The sequence below is a fragment of the Diceros bicornis genome, chromosome 12 (genome assembly GCF_020826845.1).
Source record: "Diceros bicornis minor isolate mBicDic1 chromosome 12, mDicBic1.mat.cur, whole genome shotgun sequence".
Taxonomy (NCBI): domain Eukaryota; kingdom Metazoa; phylum Chordata; class Mammalia; order Perissodactyla; family Rhinocerotidae; genus Diceros; species Diceros bicornis.
Window position 1 is genome coordinate 15,218,537 of NC_080751.1, and position 14,595 is coordinate 15,233,131.

Genomic DNA, 14,595 nt, shown 5'->3' on the forward strand with positions numbered 1-14,595 from the left:
TACCTCCTCTCTTGGAGGCTGATACATTTAAGGACGACAAACCACATTTCTGATCCTGGTAGATGAGGGAGGAGATTGATTTCTTTAAGATATTGTCACCTATCGCGTGAGTACCCGAGGCAAATTGCGGATCCCGCTTCAGGAGATTGTCTCTAAATGATGGAATGGAAGGCAAAAAGGAAACTTTGAGTTCCGCCTTCCCCGAAAAAGAACGGTTCGATCTCGAGCAGCAGAGACTATGTAGAGGTCATCTGGACCAATACTTTTCTTTGCACAAGAAGAAAATGAGAACGTCTCGTCTAAGGCCCAACACTGCTTAGGGACAAGGCTGAGACCCGCGCCCAGACTCCAGCTTCCGGCCCCCGGCGCAAGGATCCTTTCCGCCCTTCTCGCCGGAAGTGACGGACGGAGTTCTGGCTTCTTTTCGCGTCCGCTACCGGACTCACGCTGGGGAAACGGCCTGCAGAAGGGCGGGCGGGACGGCGACCCGGAACCTTCCTCCGGCAGGCGTCCGGAAGGAAGCTATGGGCTCGGGGAGGGCGGCGACAGGACGCTGCTGCGGCCGAGCTTCCGGAAGTTGAGGGCTTTGTTTCCGAGGGGTGGGTCTTCCGGGACGGACGGGTGCCGCGGCGGTGAGTGCTCCCGGCGCGCCAGCGGGCCGGTCCGAGTGGGAGGAGAGGGCTGGAGGTGGGGGAGCGGGAAGGTCGGCCGCGGGCGGCTGTGACCGTGTGTTTTCGAGACGACTCCTGTGGTTCCCACCGCCCTTTATCAAGCGTCTCCGGAGGCCGGGCCCTGGACATGCAGCGCGGCAATGGTAGGCTCGGTCTCCCTTCTATGGGTGCACAGTCTCGTGGGGAGACAGACAACTGACGAGCGCCCGAGTCCCTGAAGTTGTGCTCAGGCCTAAGAAAAAGCGCGTGTGGTAGGGACCTGGTCCCGGGTTCTGGGCGCTCTGGTGAAGGGACTCTTCACGGCGAGTTGGAGGGGGGAGGAACGGGTCAGGGAACTGCCTGTGCGAGGCGGCAGCGTGCGGGCGAGCTAGGCCACTGGAAGCTGAGGGCCGTGGGCGGCGGGGCGGAGAGCGCGCTCGGGCGCAGGAGAGGGCGGAAGGGCCCGGAGCTTAGCGGCCGCAGCGCCGTGACGTCAAGTTGGGGCTTTATCCAAAGAGCAGCGGAAGGACGAGAGCCCGCTTACATTTTGAAAGAATCACTCTGCCTGGTGGAGACTGGGTGGTAGAAGGGCGGGAATTGTGAGGCGATCTCTCCTGGGAGGCCACAGCTGTGGATGAGAGGTGGTGGCCTGGGATGGTGGCAGTTGGGTGTGGGAAAGAAGTGGACGGGTCAAAATAATATTTAAAAGGTAAAATTGACAAGCCTTTATGGATTATATATGGGACTTGAGTGAGAGGTAGGTGTCCAACGATGATTGCAAGTTTCTGGCCTAAGTGAGTGAATTACGTGTAAAAACTATTTTGACGTTTGCTAGGGGTCCTTTTTCCCCTAGTGTAAAAACAAAAACCACAAAAATTTTTTTTCTTCTCTGATTATGTGTACTTATTCTATTTTGTGTGTTCGCTGTAGGAAATTCAGAACATACACACAAAAATACCTTTTTTAGGGGGGAGTAGGAATTGCCTATAGTCCTACTACCCAAGATGCCCATATTTTGGTGCGTTTCCTTCATGTTTTTATTTTCTGTATCTTTTTTTATAATTGGGAATATATTTGTTATATTTTTATGTGTCTGTCTTTTTTTCTAGTGGACATTATCATGACAATAAAGATTGAACTGCTGTATGCCAGGGCATTATTACAAAATTGCTTTTTTCTGGTTGTAACAGAAAAAGTCATATGTAATTCCACCAAGTCAGAGATAACTTCTGGTGTATTTTCCTTCCAATGTTTTTTTCTTTTTGTGCACCTTTTTAAAAACCCAACAATTTATGCGACGTTTTATGTTTTGTTTTCCAATCGGATGTTTTTACTTAATGTTATTTATTGCTGTTTTCACACATCCTTAACTACTCTCAAAGACAGCAGTTTTTAATGGTTTTTTAGTCACAGCCAATCTCCTGTTATTAGCTAGATAGGTTGTTTTCAACTCTTTACTGTTAGGATGATGAGAGGGCCATGTTAGTACATAAATCCTCAGATTTCCAATTTATCCTGGAGAAAGAGTCCTAGAAAGGTAGCCTACCAGGTAAAAGGATAAAATGAACCTATCAAATTGCCTCACCTAAATATCTCATTAAGATTTTGATTGAAATTGTTTTAAAGATCAAATTTTTGCAATACTTTGTTTTTCCATTCAAGGATATGGTTATGTCTTTCTAGTTATTCAGTTTGTCCTTTATGCTTTTTTTATGTCTGTATATGTCCTGTCCTTTCCTTGTTAAACTTATGTCTAAGAAAGGGTCAATATTATTGATTATTTAATAATTTTACCCTCTCTGCTTAAATTCCATGTGTGAAATGAATATCTTTGAGTCATGTCATACTTCTATAAAATTATTTTCTTAATATTTGTGTTTATGTTCTGCTAAAATGTAAATAAAATGGTGAGATCAGAAAGCTAAAAAGGCTAAGTCGGAGTGAGGTTCGTTAATACCGTTAGTAACCTGTGGTCTAAAAATTCCTGGTATTCTGCTCCTAGTTGTCTGTTGGGGAAGCTGCCCCTCAGCCATGCATCAGAGCCTGCCTCATCTGTACAACCACGGGACCAGGCAGCAACCTTGATCCTTTGCTGGGAATGATAAAGGAAGCTAGAAACAGCTTAGCATGGTTAGGAAGACATCTCATGAGGATGCCGGATGTGCTTTGGGGATGGATTTTTCTAGTTTAACAGTTCTATCATCTTACTATTAAAGTTATTTTAATTTATTTAATTGTTAGCAAGGATATTTATTTGTTAATGAATCATAATGTTAACTTTTAAACAAAAGAAGTCTTTTGGTCTTTTGGTTAATAGAATCCTGCTTATCTATGAAATGCAGTTAACACATCAGCTGGACCTATTTCCCGAATGCAGGGTGACCCTTCTGTTATTTAAAGATGTAAAAAATGCTGGAGACTTGAGAAAAAAGGCCATGGAAGGTGCTATTGATGGTTCATTAATAAACCCTACAGTGGTAAGTACAAGTGAGAATGAGTAAGCTCTATGGGGTGTTTAAGAATATGTTCATTTTTCATGATGTTATAGGTTAGCCTAGAATTGTCATCTTCAGTTAAAAAATTCTTGTCCAACCTGTGGAATGGAGTCATATTTAGCCAACTTTGAATTTAACAATGAATAGAAGCCAAAGTGCCAGGCCCTGCCCTAGGAAATGTGGAAGGTTGTGTCCTGACTCTGATGTAATGGCAGATGCCTGGATCTGCATCTTCTCATCTGAACTAGAAAATCTCTGCAAAGGAGGCATCGCATAGTGGTTAAGAGCACACACTGTGGAATCATGTTAGCAGGACTTAATCCCAGCTCTGCCATTTATTATGACTTTGAGCAAGTGGTAGCCAACCTCTATATAGTGCTTACTCTGTTCCTGGCATTGTTCTGAGTGCTTTACATATACTAACTCACTTAATCTTCACAACAACCCTGTGAGGTAAGTATATGATTATCTGCATCTAACAGATAAAACGCTAAGGAGTTTGCTCAAGTTCCCCTGGTGGTAAGTGACAGAGCTGGGATTCAAATCACGTTCTTTGCCTCAGTTTCCTCATCTATTGCACATGAACAGTAATATGGATTTCGTAGGGTAGTTTTGAGAATTAAAGTAATACTGGTAAAAATATTTAGAATATGGTCTTCCCCGTAATATTAGCCTTCAGTAAGTGTTATTTTAAAAATTTTTGCTATTTGTCTAAGTTACTTGCCCCTTTAACATTCTGTGAGTTTCTGAACACCCAGGCTCTCGAGATAGTAATTTTAAAAATATAGTCCATAGGAATTGTGATGAAGTAAAATAGCCTGACACTGGAGTTACCATGAGATAGGGCGCGCGTCTTCAGAGTGCTCTGGGTTCTCTGTGTGTAATTTTTTCTGTTCTCTTTGGTAGATTGTCGATCCGTTTCAGATACTTGTGGCAGCAAACAAAGCAGTTCACCTCTACAAATTGGGGAAAATGAAGACAAGAACTCTTTCTACTGAAATTATTTTCAACCTTTCCCCAAATAACAATGTAATTAGTATGGAACTTACTTTATTTCTGTTGAGCTTGTCATGATAGCATGTGTGTTTCCCAATGCTGGGTTGGAGGCTAAATTCCTGTAAGCCTTTTGTTAGTTACAAACCAAAGTAATGGTGAAGAGAGCTCTGGACAGAGAGTTGGGGGTTAGCACTGCCTGTTGCTAGACAGATAAGCTTTTGACTCACTTCACATAGGCATAAACAAAAGTTCAGCTAAATTAAATGAGGATAGTTTTATCTGTCCTTACCATGTAGGGTCAGGAAGATCTCACTAAATGATATCTAAATCTAAATGGTAAAACATTAGGCATGGATATTTGTGTGTTATCATGTACATCTTTCACTCTCCCTGTAAACTTGAGGATAGAATCCATGTCTTTTCTATATACCAGAAGGTACTACCTGGTACCTAGAACAGCCTTTATACATGCTCACTCACACACCCAGTGCACAGGAAGAGTGTGTGGTTTGAGATGCTGATAGTAATCAGTTACTGAGCTAAAGACATCCAATCTGTGGCACATAAAAAAAAAATAACTGCAATTTTGCTGATGAAGTTTTACATTACTACTATAACACAACCAAATATTGTCATCAAGAGAAAAATTAGGAAACCTGTGGCATGATTTAAAATAAAGATTTTGAAAAGTTTATAAAATGCAGTTAGCATGGTAATAGAACTCCTTAGTATGTGGAAGAAAATTTACCAGATAATTATTGTTTCTTTGAGATCATTTGAAGTAATTCAAGAGACTATTCAATTCAGTAAACATCTTTTGAGCTTGTCTTTGTTCCAGTAACAGTTCTACAGTTACATATTTGTTTCTTCTTTCTCAGCAAATATGCCTGAGGAAGGCAGATAAGACAGAAATTCAAGTGCTCTAAGATAAATGGTATAATGAGAATGATAATTCATGTCTGTGGGAATACCAAAGAAGCTACTCATTGTGTAGGGAGGAGGGTACAGTGGGAAGTGACATTTGAACTGGACCTTGAAGGATGAGGGCACTCCAGGTGGAGGACAGAGTGTGAGCACAGGCAAAAAAAATATGAAATATGACAGGATCCCCAAACAGTCCAGACTGGCTAGAAGGCCAGGAGGGCATGGCAAGAGGGTCAAGTCAATTAGGGCCAGAGAGAGGGAGTGTTCGTGTGCCCTGCCAAGAAGTCTGGGCTTGATTTCATAGGAATAGGGTGCAGTTTTGAGCAGGGAGTATTCTAAAGGCGTAACTGGTAGATGTTAGAAAGGGACTGTTGAAGAGGAAAACTGTAGGCAGAGAGGATCATTAGGGTATGAAAAATAAGAATCTGACCAGGGAAGAGGGCAGATGGGGAAATGTTTCAGATTTAGAAACTGTTGGTTTTATTGTCGTTTTTTCCCTCTTAGATTTCAGAGGCTTTGAAAAAATTTGGTGTCTCAGCAAATGACACTTCAATTCTAATTGTTTACATTGAAGAGGGAGAAAAACAAACAAATCAAGAATACCTAATATCTCAGGTAGAAGGTCATCAGGTTTCTCTGAAAAACCTTCCTGAAATAACAAATATTAGAGAAGTCAAAAAGGTTTGTAAATCCATATTTTTAGAAAGTGTAATAAATGAGGATTATAATGCTGTTTGCTTATTGATCACCAATACTTCTGTTTTTTGAGCTTTTAAGAAAGGTTAATATAATAACAACAACAAACAAACACATAGAGACAGAGATTGGATTGGTGGTTACCAGAGGGGAGGGAGGAGGGTGAAAGGGATAATTCGGCACATGTGTGTGGTGATGGGTTGTAATTAGTATTTGGGTGGTGAACATGATGTAAACTATGCAAAAATAGAAGTATAATGATGTACACCTGAAATTTATACAGTGTTATAAACCAATGTCACTGCAGTAAACAAAAAATTTTAAAAAAAAGAAAGGTTAATATAATTAAAAATTACTTGAAAAATGGTTATAGATGCAAAGATTGAAAGATGCAGATTTATGTAAAATATAATTAGAGACTTAGTTGACAAAAGCATTCTCCACTTTAAGAAAGAATAGATAACTTGAAATATCAGGCTCACATAGTACATTTCAAATGTAAAATAAATGAAGTGTGAAGTTAACGTCTAGATGTATGCTTTTAACATTGGTATACATTTGGTTTCTAGGTTCAGAGAGTTATCACAATAATTGCAGTTTAAAGGGAACTTTTGACATAAGTGATGAATTGTCATCTACTTTGCATATTTTAATTGCATTTGTGATTTGTGATTTCATACCATTAACCCAATAATCGAATGGTAAATAATTTTACTTATACATGTTTGAATGATGAAAATAAGTAGTGCATGAATATACCAGTATGTCATAATTTGTCTTTTATTTTTACAGATATATAAACTGCCTTCACAAGAAGAAAGTATCAGGACATTATTGGATGGTATCATTTGTAGAATGTCAACAAAAGATGTTTTGTGAAATGACAGAAATACTAACAAAAATTTTCACCATTTATACAAAACATTGATTTTCCTTTCCTGATTATAAAATTAATATATGTTCATTGTAGAAATTTTTAAAACACAGAATGGTATTAAAAAAAAACATTCCGGGGCTGGCCTAGTGGTGCAGTGGTTAAGTTCGCATGTTCCACTTCGGCGGCCTGGGGTTCGCCGATTCGGATCCTGGGCGCGGACCTACTCACAGCTCAGCAAGCCATGCTGAGGCGGCATCCCACATAGAAGAAGTAGAAGACTTATAATTAGGATATACAGCTATGTGCTGGAGGCTTTAGGGAGAAAAAAGAAAAAAAACGAGGAAGATTGGCAGCAGATGTTAGCTCAAGGCCAATCTTCCTTGAAAAAAAGAAATTCCTAGTCCTACCTCTTAATATTTTAAAAGATAAACACTGTTACTATTATTTGTTATTCTAGTTTTCTATTCAAATATATTTTATTTTTATATAATAGGGATAATAATTGCAAACATTTATTAGACGCCTACAGTGTACTAGGTGCTTGTCTTAGTGGTTTTTATATCCATCAGCTCATATTCCTGCCTTGACTTCTGGCTACTCCAGCATTCCCCTTCCAAGCTTCCTGGTTCTAAAAGTGTTTTATATGCAAAAATTCATGTAATTAATTCTCACAACACGTTATGAGGTAGATACTGTTATTTCCCCCATCTTATACACACGGCAACTAAAAGATCATAGAAATAATAAATAACTTGCCCAAAATCATACAGCTAGTGTAAACCAAGCCAACTCAGATTCATTTAACTTAAGCTCCTGGAAGGAACACCATCTCCCCTGACCTCTTATCAGGGCTCCCATAACCCAGCCTCAGGTCAGCGCCCTGGACTTCCGCTGAGAACTCAAGACTGACGAGATGAGTGAGGGAAAATAACAGCAAATCACTTCAAGGGGAAAGAAGGTAAACAGGTAAGATGTTCAGAAATCCTAGGACAAGGGTTCCAGCACCATAGAAATATTCTCTTAACTAATTCTCTGAGAAAGAGACAGTATCAGGTCCCAACACTCAGATTAGGATAACTCAAGCAGATTTTATAGATAGGGCTCATCAAAGGGACTCATTAAGAAGGTGTGGGTGGGCAGAGGGGACAAGGGATGGTATAGGAACCAGGAATGTTACTGCCCATGGTGCCTGAAGTGAGGTGGGAGGGAGAGGTACCAGGAGCTGAGGAGAGCAAGCTACCCTCAGATGTCTAGGGACAGCCAGCCAAGGGGACCTGGGAGGGAGAGGGCCAGAAGAGGAAATACCTGGGCCTCCCTGTTCCACGTACACTGGTGAAACCCAAGCAGAAGCCAAGAGGATGGGGTGGCCTCTTGCTGTATATATAGATTGGCCTCCCAGGACAGAGATAAAAGTGGGGATGGGTGAAGCGTGATCTGGAGGGAAAAGTGGGAGATAACTGGCACAAAGGATTATGAAAATATGAAGAAGAAGCAAATTTGATGAATACCGACTTTGCTTATTCTGAATCCAACTAAACTAGAAAGTTATGCTTTACTGGATTTCTGACGTTAGTGCAGATGGCGCTGCAGTCAGCAAAACAGCCAGGAGTAGAGGAGTGCATGCCATCCCAGAACAGATCCCAGAGCAAAGGATCTGACTCCTGGGGTTTGCAGACAAGGTCTTGTGGAATTAGGTCATCAAGGGGAAAAGCAGAATGAGGATGGCAGCAGGAGACCTGAAACAGCCTGCAAGCCATTAACCTGAAAAATAGGCCCCAAGCTTATGAGCAATTCTAGTAGCTTTGAGTGTGGTGGGGAGCACATGGGGGATTAAAGACCCTTACACTGTGGTAACTCAGTCTTGGTTCCAGGTGCTCAAAACGTGGAATGTAGAATTCCCACGTGACTCAGCAATTCCACCACTAGGTATATAGTGAGAGACTTGAAAACGTGTTCACAGACAACTTCTACAGGAATGTTCCTAGCAGTGTTATTCACAAGAACCAGAAAGTGGAAATAACCCAAATGTCCAAAATAGACGATTGGATGAACAGATGCAGTCTCTCTGTACAGGGGAATCTATTCAAGCAGAAAATCTCTAGTGGTTAAGATTTCATAGTCTCACCACTGCAGCCCAGGTTCATTTCTCAGTCAGGAAACCACACCACCCTTCTGTCTTGCTGTGCCTGCTGCGTGTTGCTGTGATGCTGAAAGCTATGCCACTGGTATCCCAGCAGGGTCACCTATGGTGGACAGGTTTCAGTGAAGCTTCCAGACTAACACAAACTAGGAAAAAGGACCTGGCCACCCACTTGCGAAAAAGTTAGCCATGAAAACCCTATGAATAGCACTGAAGCGTTGTCTGATAAAGCACCAGGAGGTGAGAGGATGGTGCAAACGGACAGGGCAGGGTTGTGCTCTGCTGTACTCAGGGTCACCAGGAGTTGGAAACAACTTGGCAGCACTAAAAATAACAAAATCAATGAAGTATTGATGTGCTAGAACATGAGTGAACCCTGAAACGTAAAGAGAAAGAGGTTGAACATAAAAGTTCACAGATTGCGTAATTCCATTTCAGGAAATATCCAGAATACATAAATCCACAGAGACAGAAAGCAGATTAGTGGTGGCCAAGGACTGGGAGAAGAGGGAAAAGGGAGAGCCTGCTTAATGGGGAAGGGGTTTCCTTTGGGTGATGAAAATGCTTTGCAACCTGATAGAGGTGGGGGTTGCATCACATGGTGAAGGTACTAAAGCCACTGAATTGTTCACATTAATGTAGTTAGTTAAACTCATAGGATGAACTAACCCCCTGCCTTCCCTTTAGGCGTCCACAGTGTCAGCGGGGCCCCTTCACCTCTCAGAGTTGGCTGAGGGAGAGACAGGTAGATTCCCAACCCTCAGTTTATCTGAAAATGTGCCAGGACATCCAGCCTCCCTTTCTCACACGGAGAGTCACTCCTGAGTCCCCTCTCCAGGGACGACGGCTGCCAACATTTGGTGAAATCACTCAGACTTTCTCTCTGCCTGCTTGTGCGTATATGTTATTTTTAAGGTACATTTTACCAAAAATGATTTAAAACATTGTTTTATACCCTTTTATTGCTTGTCGCTGTACTTTGAGAGTTGTTTTTCAAGGCAGTAAATCCTCAACATCATTGTTCATGGCTGTGAGGAAGGATGAAAAGCCTGATGTTAACTGAGGCCACTGGGTTTTGAGGAAGCCACAGAAGCCCCTGAGGACACAGGGAGAGCGAGGGGGAACAGATCACGGACCTCTGGCCCCTTGGCTGCACTGTGAGGTTTCTGACAGGTTAATATTCCACAGACTCATTAGGAATATTCAGCTGTACTTTGGAACCCTCTGTTCTCCCCTTTTGACTCCTAGTTCAAATTTTGCTTAACATTGAAATGTTTCAATAATATATTGAAATATACTGAAAACTAGGTAAGACATGCCCCTGACTCAGCACCCAGCCAAGGAACCTGGACTCTGGCCTCAGAGCACAGGGAGCGGGGTGCATTCCCCAGGCTCCTCGCAGCTGAGTGGAGGGGCTGAGGGTGCACATCAGAGAGCACCGAGGGGCCAGGTGGGCGCAGCTCAAGGCCTGAACCACCGTGGGAGGAGGGGTCTAGGTTGTCCACTACAGTGAGGACCCGTGAGCAGTTCCAGACTTTGCTTCTCCCCTCAGGCTAATTCCCTGATGGACACACAGGTGAATGGAGGATGGGCTCTCTGCCCTACAAAGCCCAGCTCCTTGATCCTGGGTTGATGATTAACAAACATCCAGGAGCCAGCCAATGAGGTGCCTCAGACCTGACCTCTGGGCCCAGAAGCCTCTGACACAGTGGCCAGGTGTGCTGATTAAGCAGCACCATGCACCCTTCCCAGCTGGGGTGTCACCAGCACCTGGTGAGCCCCAAGGTGGTCTAGAGCCTCTCACCAGGTCCTCCAACCCAGAGGCTGAGTCCCAGGATCTGATGAGTCCCCTGATGACCCAGGAAGTCCAGGTGCCCTTTCAGTTTGGTTTTGTGTGACACACAGCGGTATTTGGGGCCCTCTCTCTCCTGGCAGTGTCCCCTGCTCATAGCTTATATCCTCTGAAGGGTCAGCCAGGCCACAAGCCAGGCCCAATCCTGCCAGCTGGCACTGTCCTGGGCACATTTCACCTGAATGGGGACCTGTCACCAAGTCATGAGGTGGCTCCAAACATTCGTGTTTTGTTCCCCAAGACCACGGGCCTCAACTCTGTCCTCTCCATTTTGCTTTCTTTCTCCCTGGCCTTGGGGGTCCCCCACAGTCCCCTCTGCCAGGCTATCTACGTCCTCCAAGCCTGCTGCCTTTGCACCTTCCCCTCAGGCTTCTCAGAAAACTCCTCCATCCAAATGACCTGTTCATCTGCGCCCCTGCTTCTGTTTCAATCAAGCTTCTGTTGCCTCCCTAGTTGTGGTTCCAGAGTGTATTGAATGGTGGGGCCTCAGGCCCGGGATCTCTGAGGGGACCAGGAAGAGACAGGCAGCAGCCTCTGCTGCTCGCACCAGCTCTCCCGGCCCAGGGAGGTGGCCTCTCTGGAGGAGTTTCGAAGTGAGTACAAGCTGATGCTGTAGATCAGAGGCCTACAGAGGTCCTGATGGTTGGATAGGTTTCTTAAATAACAATGAAATGATTTTACTAATCCCATCAGACCTGGAGCATGTCCTCCAGGGGTTTACAGGGCAGAGGGGGCTGAGAGACCAGGGAAGGTCAAATGTAAATACATTGTCATAAGTGTGGAGATTGGAAAGTTGCAGGCACCGAAGTAAGACATCTAAAGGGCACCCAACCTGCTCATTGGTAGACGGCTCCCCAGAGGGGACAGGGCTTCTGCTCCTGAAATTTCATGACGAGGAATGGAACTTGTCCATCCACTGCTCGGATCCCTGCACTCACTGTCCAACCACGCTGAGCTGCTTCTGGTTCTTTCAAAACGGAAGCTCTCTTTCTGCTTGACGCCTTTTGCATGCAGTTCCCTCTACCTGGAATGTGCTTCCTCCATCTCCCTGACCCATCTTTCCTTGTACAGCTCCCTCCCTTTTCAGCTGAGTGGCAGAGGTAAGTGGTTGGACAGGGAGGAAGCAGTTCATGCTACTTTTATTCTGGCCGTTATTCCTATTTACTCCCTTGCTACTCAAGGGTGGTCCCCAGACCAGCAGCAGGACATTGCCTGGAAGAATATTAAGAAGTGTGAATATGAAGCTTTTACACCACACGATTAATTATATCACATTAGTATTAATCCTGGACAGTTTGTTCTAAATGTAACATGGCAGCCAGCCTCCCATGAGCCTCTCGCTTTTCCTCAGGCAGAGGAAGTCAGGGGTCCCCTCTGCTAGTCGGTGCTCCCTCTTGTCTGGTCGTCCCTTACAAGGTGTTGATGAGCTCTAACAGTTGGGGACAGAGGCCAGTTGTGCCCTGGCTGGTGACTCCTCGGCTCATCTTCCCAGACCAAATCCACACTCACTGCCAAAGGAGTTTTAAGCAGGTCTTTCCAGAAGGATTCAAGTAAGGGGCCCCCAGCTGGAGAAGTGAATGTTCCTGTGTTTGTGAATTGGAGGAGGGTATTGAGTGAAGAGAGTGGGCTACAGGGAACAGGAAGTTAAACTGGTGCTTCAGACCCAGGCAACAGATTTGATCATTATGGAATGTTACCATGAGATCTGAGGCCTAGATGTTGAAATTCCAAAGGAGGTTATCAAGACAGTTTAGGGGGTTGCCGGGGTTTCAGGGAGGTGAAATGGGGAGCGATGGCTTCATGAATGCAGGTTTTCTTTTGGGGTGAAGAAAATGTGTTGAGACTTGATATAGGTGGTAGTTGTACAACATTGTGAATGTACTAAATGCCACTGAATTGTACACTTTGCACTAATTTTGTGTTATGTGAAATTCATGTTTACAAAAATTAGGAAAAAAAAAAGGAAGAGTTGAGATGGCTCTAATTCCTGACGGAGCTTAGAAAATGTTGGAGAGAGCAAAGATGATGAGCGGATATTATTGGGAGAGTTGCTGCCAGGCCATGAGTCAGCTGTCACCACACAGACTGGGGGAGGGAGGTGCCACCTTTAACCCCAAGCCCCTGATAGGAGACACCTTGAGGACACCTTTGTCCCCTTCTGCTGCGGAGCAAGAGACAAACTGACTCCTGAGGGATCGAAAAGTCATAGTCAGTGCCTGTAGTCCTGGAACCTTGGCAGACATAGGGTGTTGCTGTGTCTGTGTGTATCTGTGTGTGTGTGTGTGTGTGTGTGTGTGTGTGTGTGTTAGAGAGAGAGAATGGGAGGGGAGGGCAGGGGAGAAAGTGGTTTTGCTGCCTGGGGCTGTGGGCAGTGGGTCCTGCAGGCCTGTGGGAATGCAGGCAGAGGGGAGGCAGTGGCTTAGGGAACAGCAAAATGCAGATTTGTGATTTGTACAGGGACCTCTTGGGCAGGTGTCTGAACTGATAGTTTCTAGAATGTAGGAAGGAAGGAGGATGAGGTCAAGATAATTTTAGAGGTCAGAGAGTTAGACCCACATAAGAAAACCTAGAACACTGACTCTAAACTTCCTTTCAGTTTTCTTCAGCTAATAAGCAATTTGTTCAATCTGAGGCTGAGGTTTTATGTACCAGCAAGAGGTCCCTCCTTCCCCTTGGCTTCTGCTTGGGTTTCATCAGCACGTGTGGAGGGAGGAGGCTGGCAGGAGACTAGAGGGAGGAAGAGAGTGAGGCCCCCTCCCGGCGAGGTCCCCTGGGCTGGCTCTGTCCCTAGACCTCTCACAGTAGCCTGCTCTCCTCAGCTCCTCCTCAGGAGTGTCGGGTTCCTGGTGCCTTTCGCTTCGCCTCAGTTCAGGCCTCTGGGCGGTAATACGCCTGGTTCTTGTAGCATCCCTTGTCGCCTCTGTCCACCCACACCTTCTTAATTAATCCCTTTGATAATCCATATCTATTAAATCTGCTTGAGTTATCCTAGTATGAGTGTAGGGCCCAGATACCATCTCCCTTTCTCAAAGAATTAGTTAATATGTTAGGTTAGAGAATATTTCTACAGTGCTGGAATCCTTGTCCTAGGATTTCTGAACATCTTCCTGTCTCTCTACCCTCTTTCCCCTTGAAGTGATTTGCTGTTCTTTTCTCTCACTCATCTCGTGTCCATCATGAGTTCTCAGTGGAAGTCCGGGGCACTGACCTGAGGCTGGGTTATGAGAGCCTTGGTGAGAGGTCAGAGGAGACAGTGTTCTTTACAGGAGCTTAAGTTAAATGAACCTGGGTTGGCTTTTTTCTTCTTCCTGAGACTTCCAAAAAGGACTGCAGCTTGATTGTCTACCTGCCTTCTCACTGCTCCATTTCTGGGCTGGGCTGGTCCAGGAGGGGAATGTTCTTCATAGATGCAAGTGTGGGATTCCATTGACATGCTCCTCGCAAACCCCACAGCTCGTGGAATAACAGTGGTTCCAAAAATAAAATCACCTATTATAATCAAGCCCCTATGGGTAATAGAAAATGAATACAATAATTTATCAGGGGACTTATAACTGTTGATGTTGCATCTAATGAACTGTCATAGGTTTACAGTTACTTGTTAAGCAAGTAACAAATTAACAGCAATATAAAGACTTAATGAGAAGTGCAGAGATATCAAAGGAGGAGCAGATACAAGTCTGGCTGCGAGAGGTCAGAAGTCTTGATGGAGAAGGCAGCACTAAACTGGATCTTGAAGAAAGAACAGAGCCTTAGTGACATACTGGAATTGGGTCAAGTACGGCCCAACCACTGGTGATAGATGGACATGATGGGGTTCGGGGGAGAATCTCACACCCACCAGACAGAGCTGGTTCTCCTCGCCTACGGTACTTGACACTGATTCATAATCCACCACACTCTTGTCAGAACCTGCCTGTGGGGTCAGCATGTGCTTCTGAAACAGCACAGCGAGCAGGCCCGGG

At 44.5% G+C, this 14,595-nt stretch overlaps 1 protein-coding gene across 4 annotated transcripts; it reads left to right on the plus strand.

Moving 5' to 3' along the window:
- The first annotated feature begins 508 nt into the window (after nt 1-508).
- Nucleotides 509-6,784, plus strand: TPRKB (TP53RK binding protein). Of its 4 annotated transcripts, none has more exons than XM_058550930.1 (5): nt 509-632; nt 2,968-3,127; nt 4,052-4,174; nt 5,570-5,746; nt 6,554-6,784. In XM_058550930.1, the coding sequence occupies exons 2-5, from the start codon at nt 2,987-2,989 to the stop codon at nt 6,638-6,640; spliced, it is 528 nt and encodes a 175-aa protein (XP_058406913.1). In that variant the 5' UTR covers nt 509-632; nt 2,968-2,986; the 3' UTR covers nt 6,641-6,784. The 4 variants fall into 4 exon arrangements, with proteins under 4 accessions (XP_058406913.1, XP_058406912.1, XP_058406914.1 ...); XM_058550929.1 differs by lacking the exon at nt 509-632 and adding an exon at nt 682-814; XM_058550931.1 differs by lacking the exon at nt 509-632 and adding an exon at nt 821-922.
- The last annotated feature ends 7,811 nt before the right edge of the window (nt 6,785-14,595 follow it).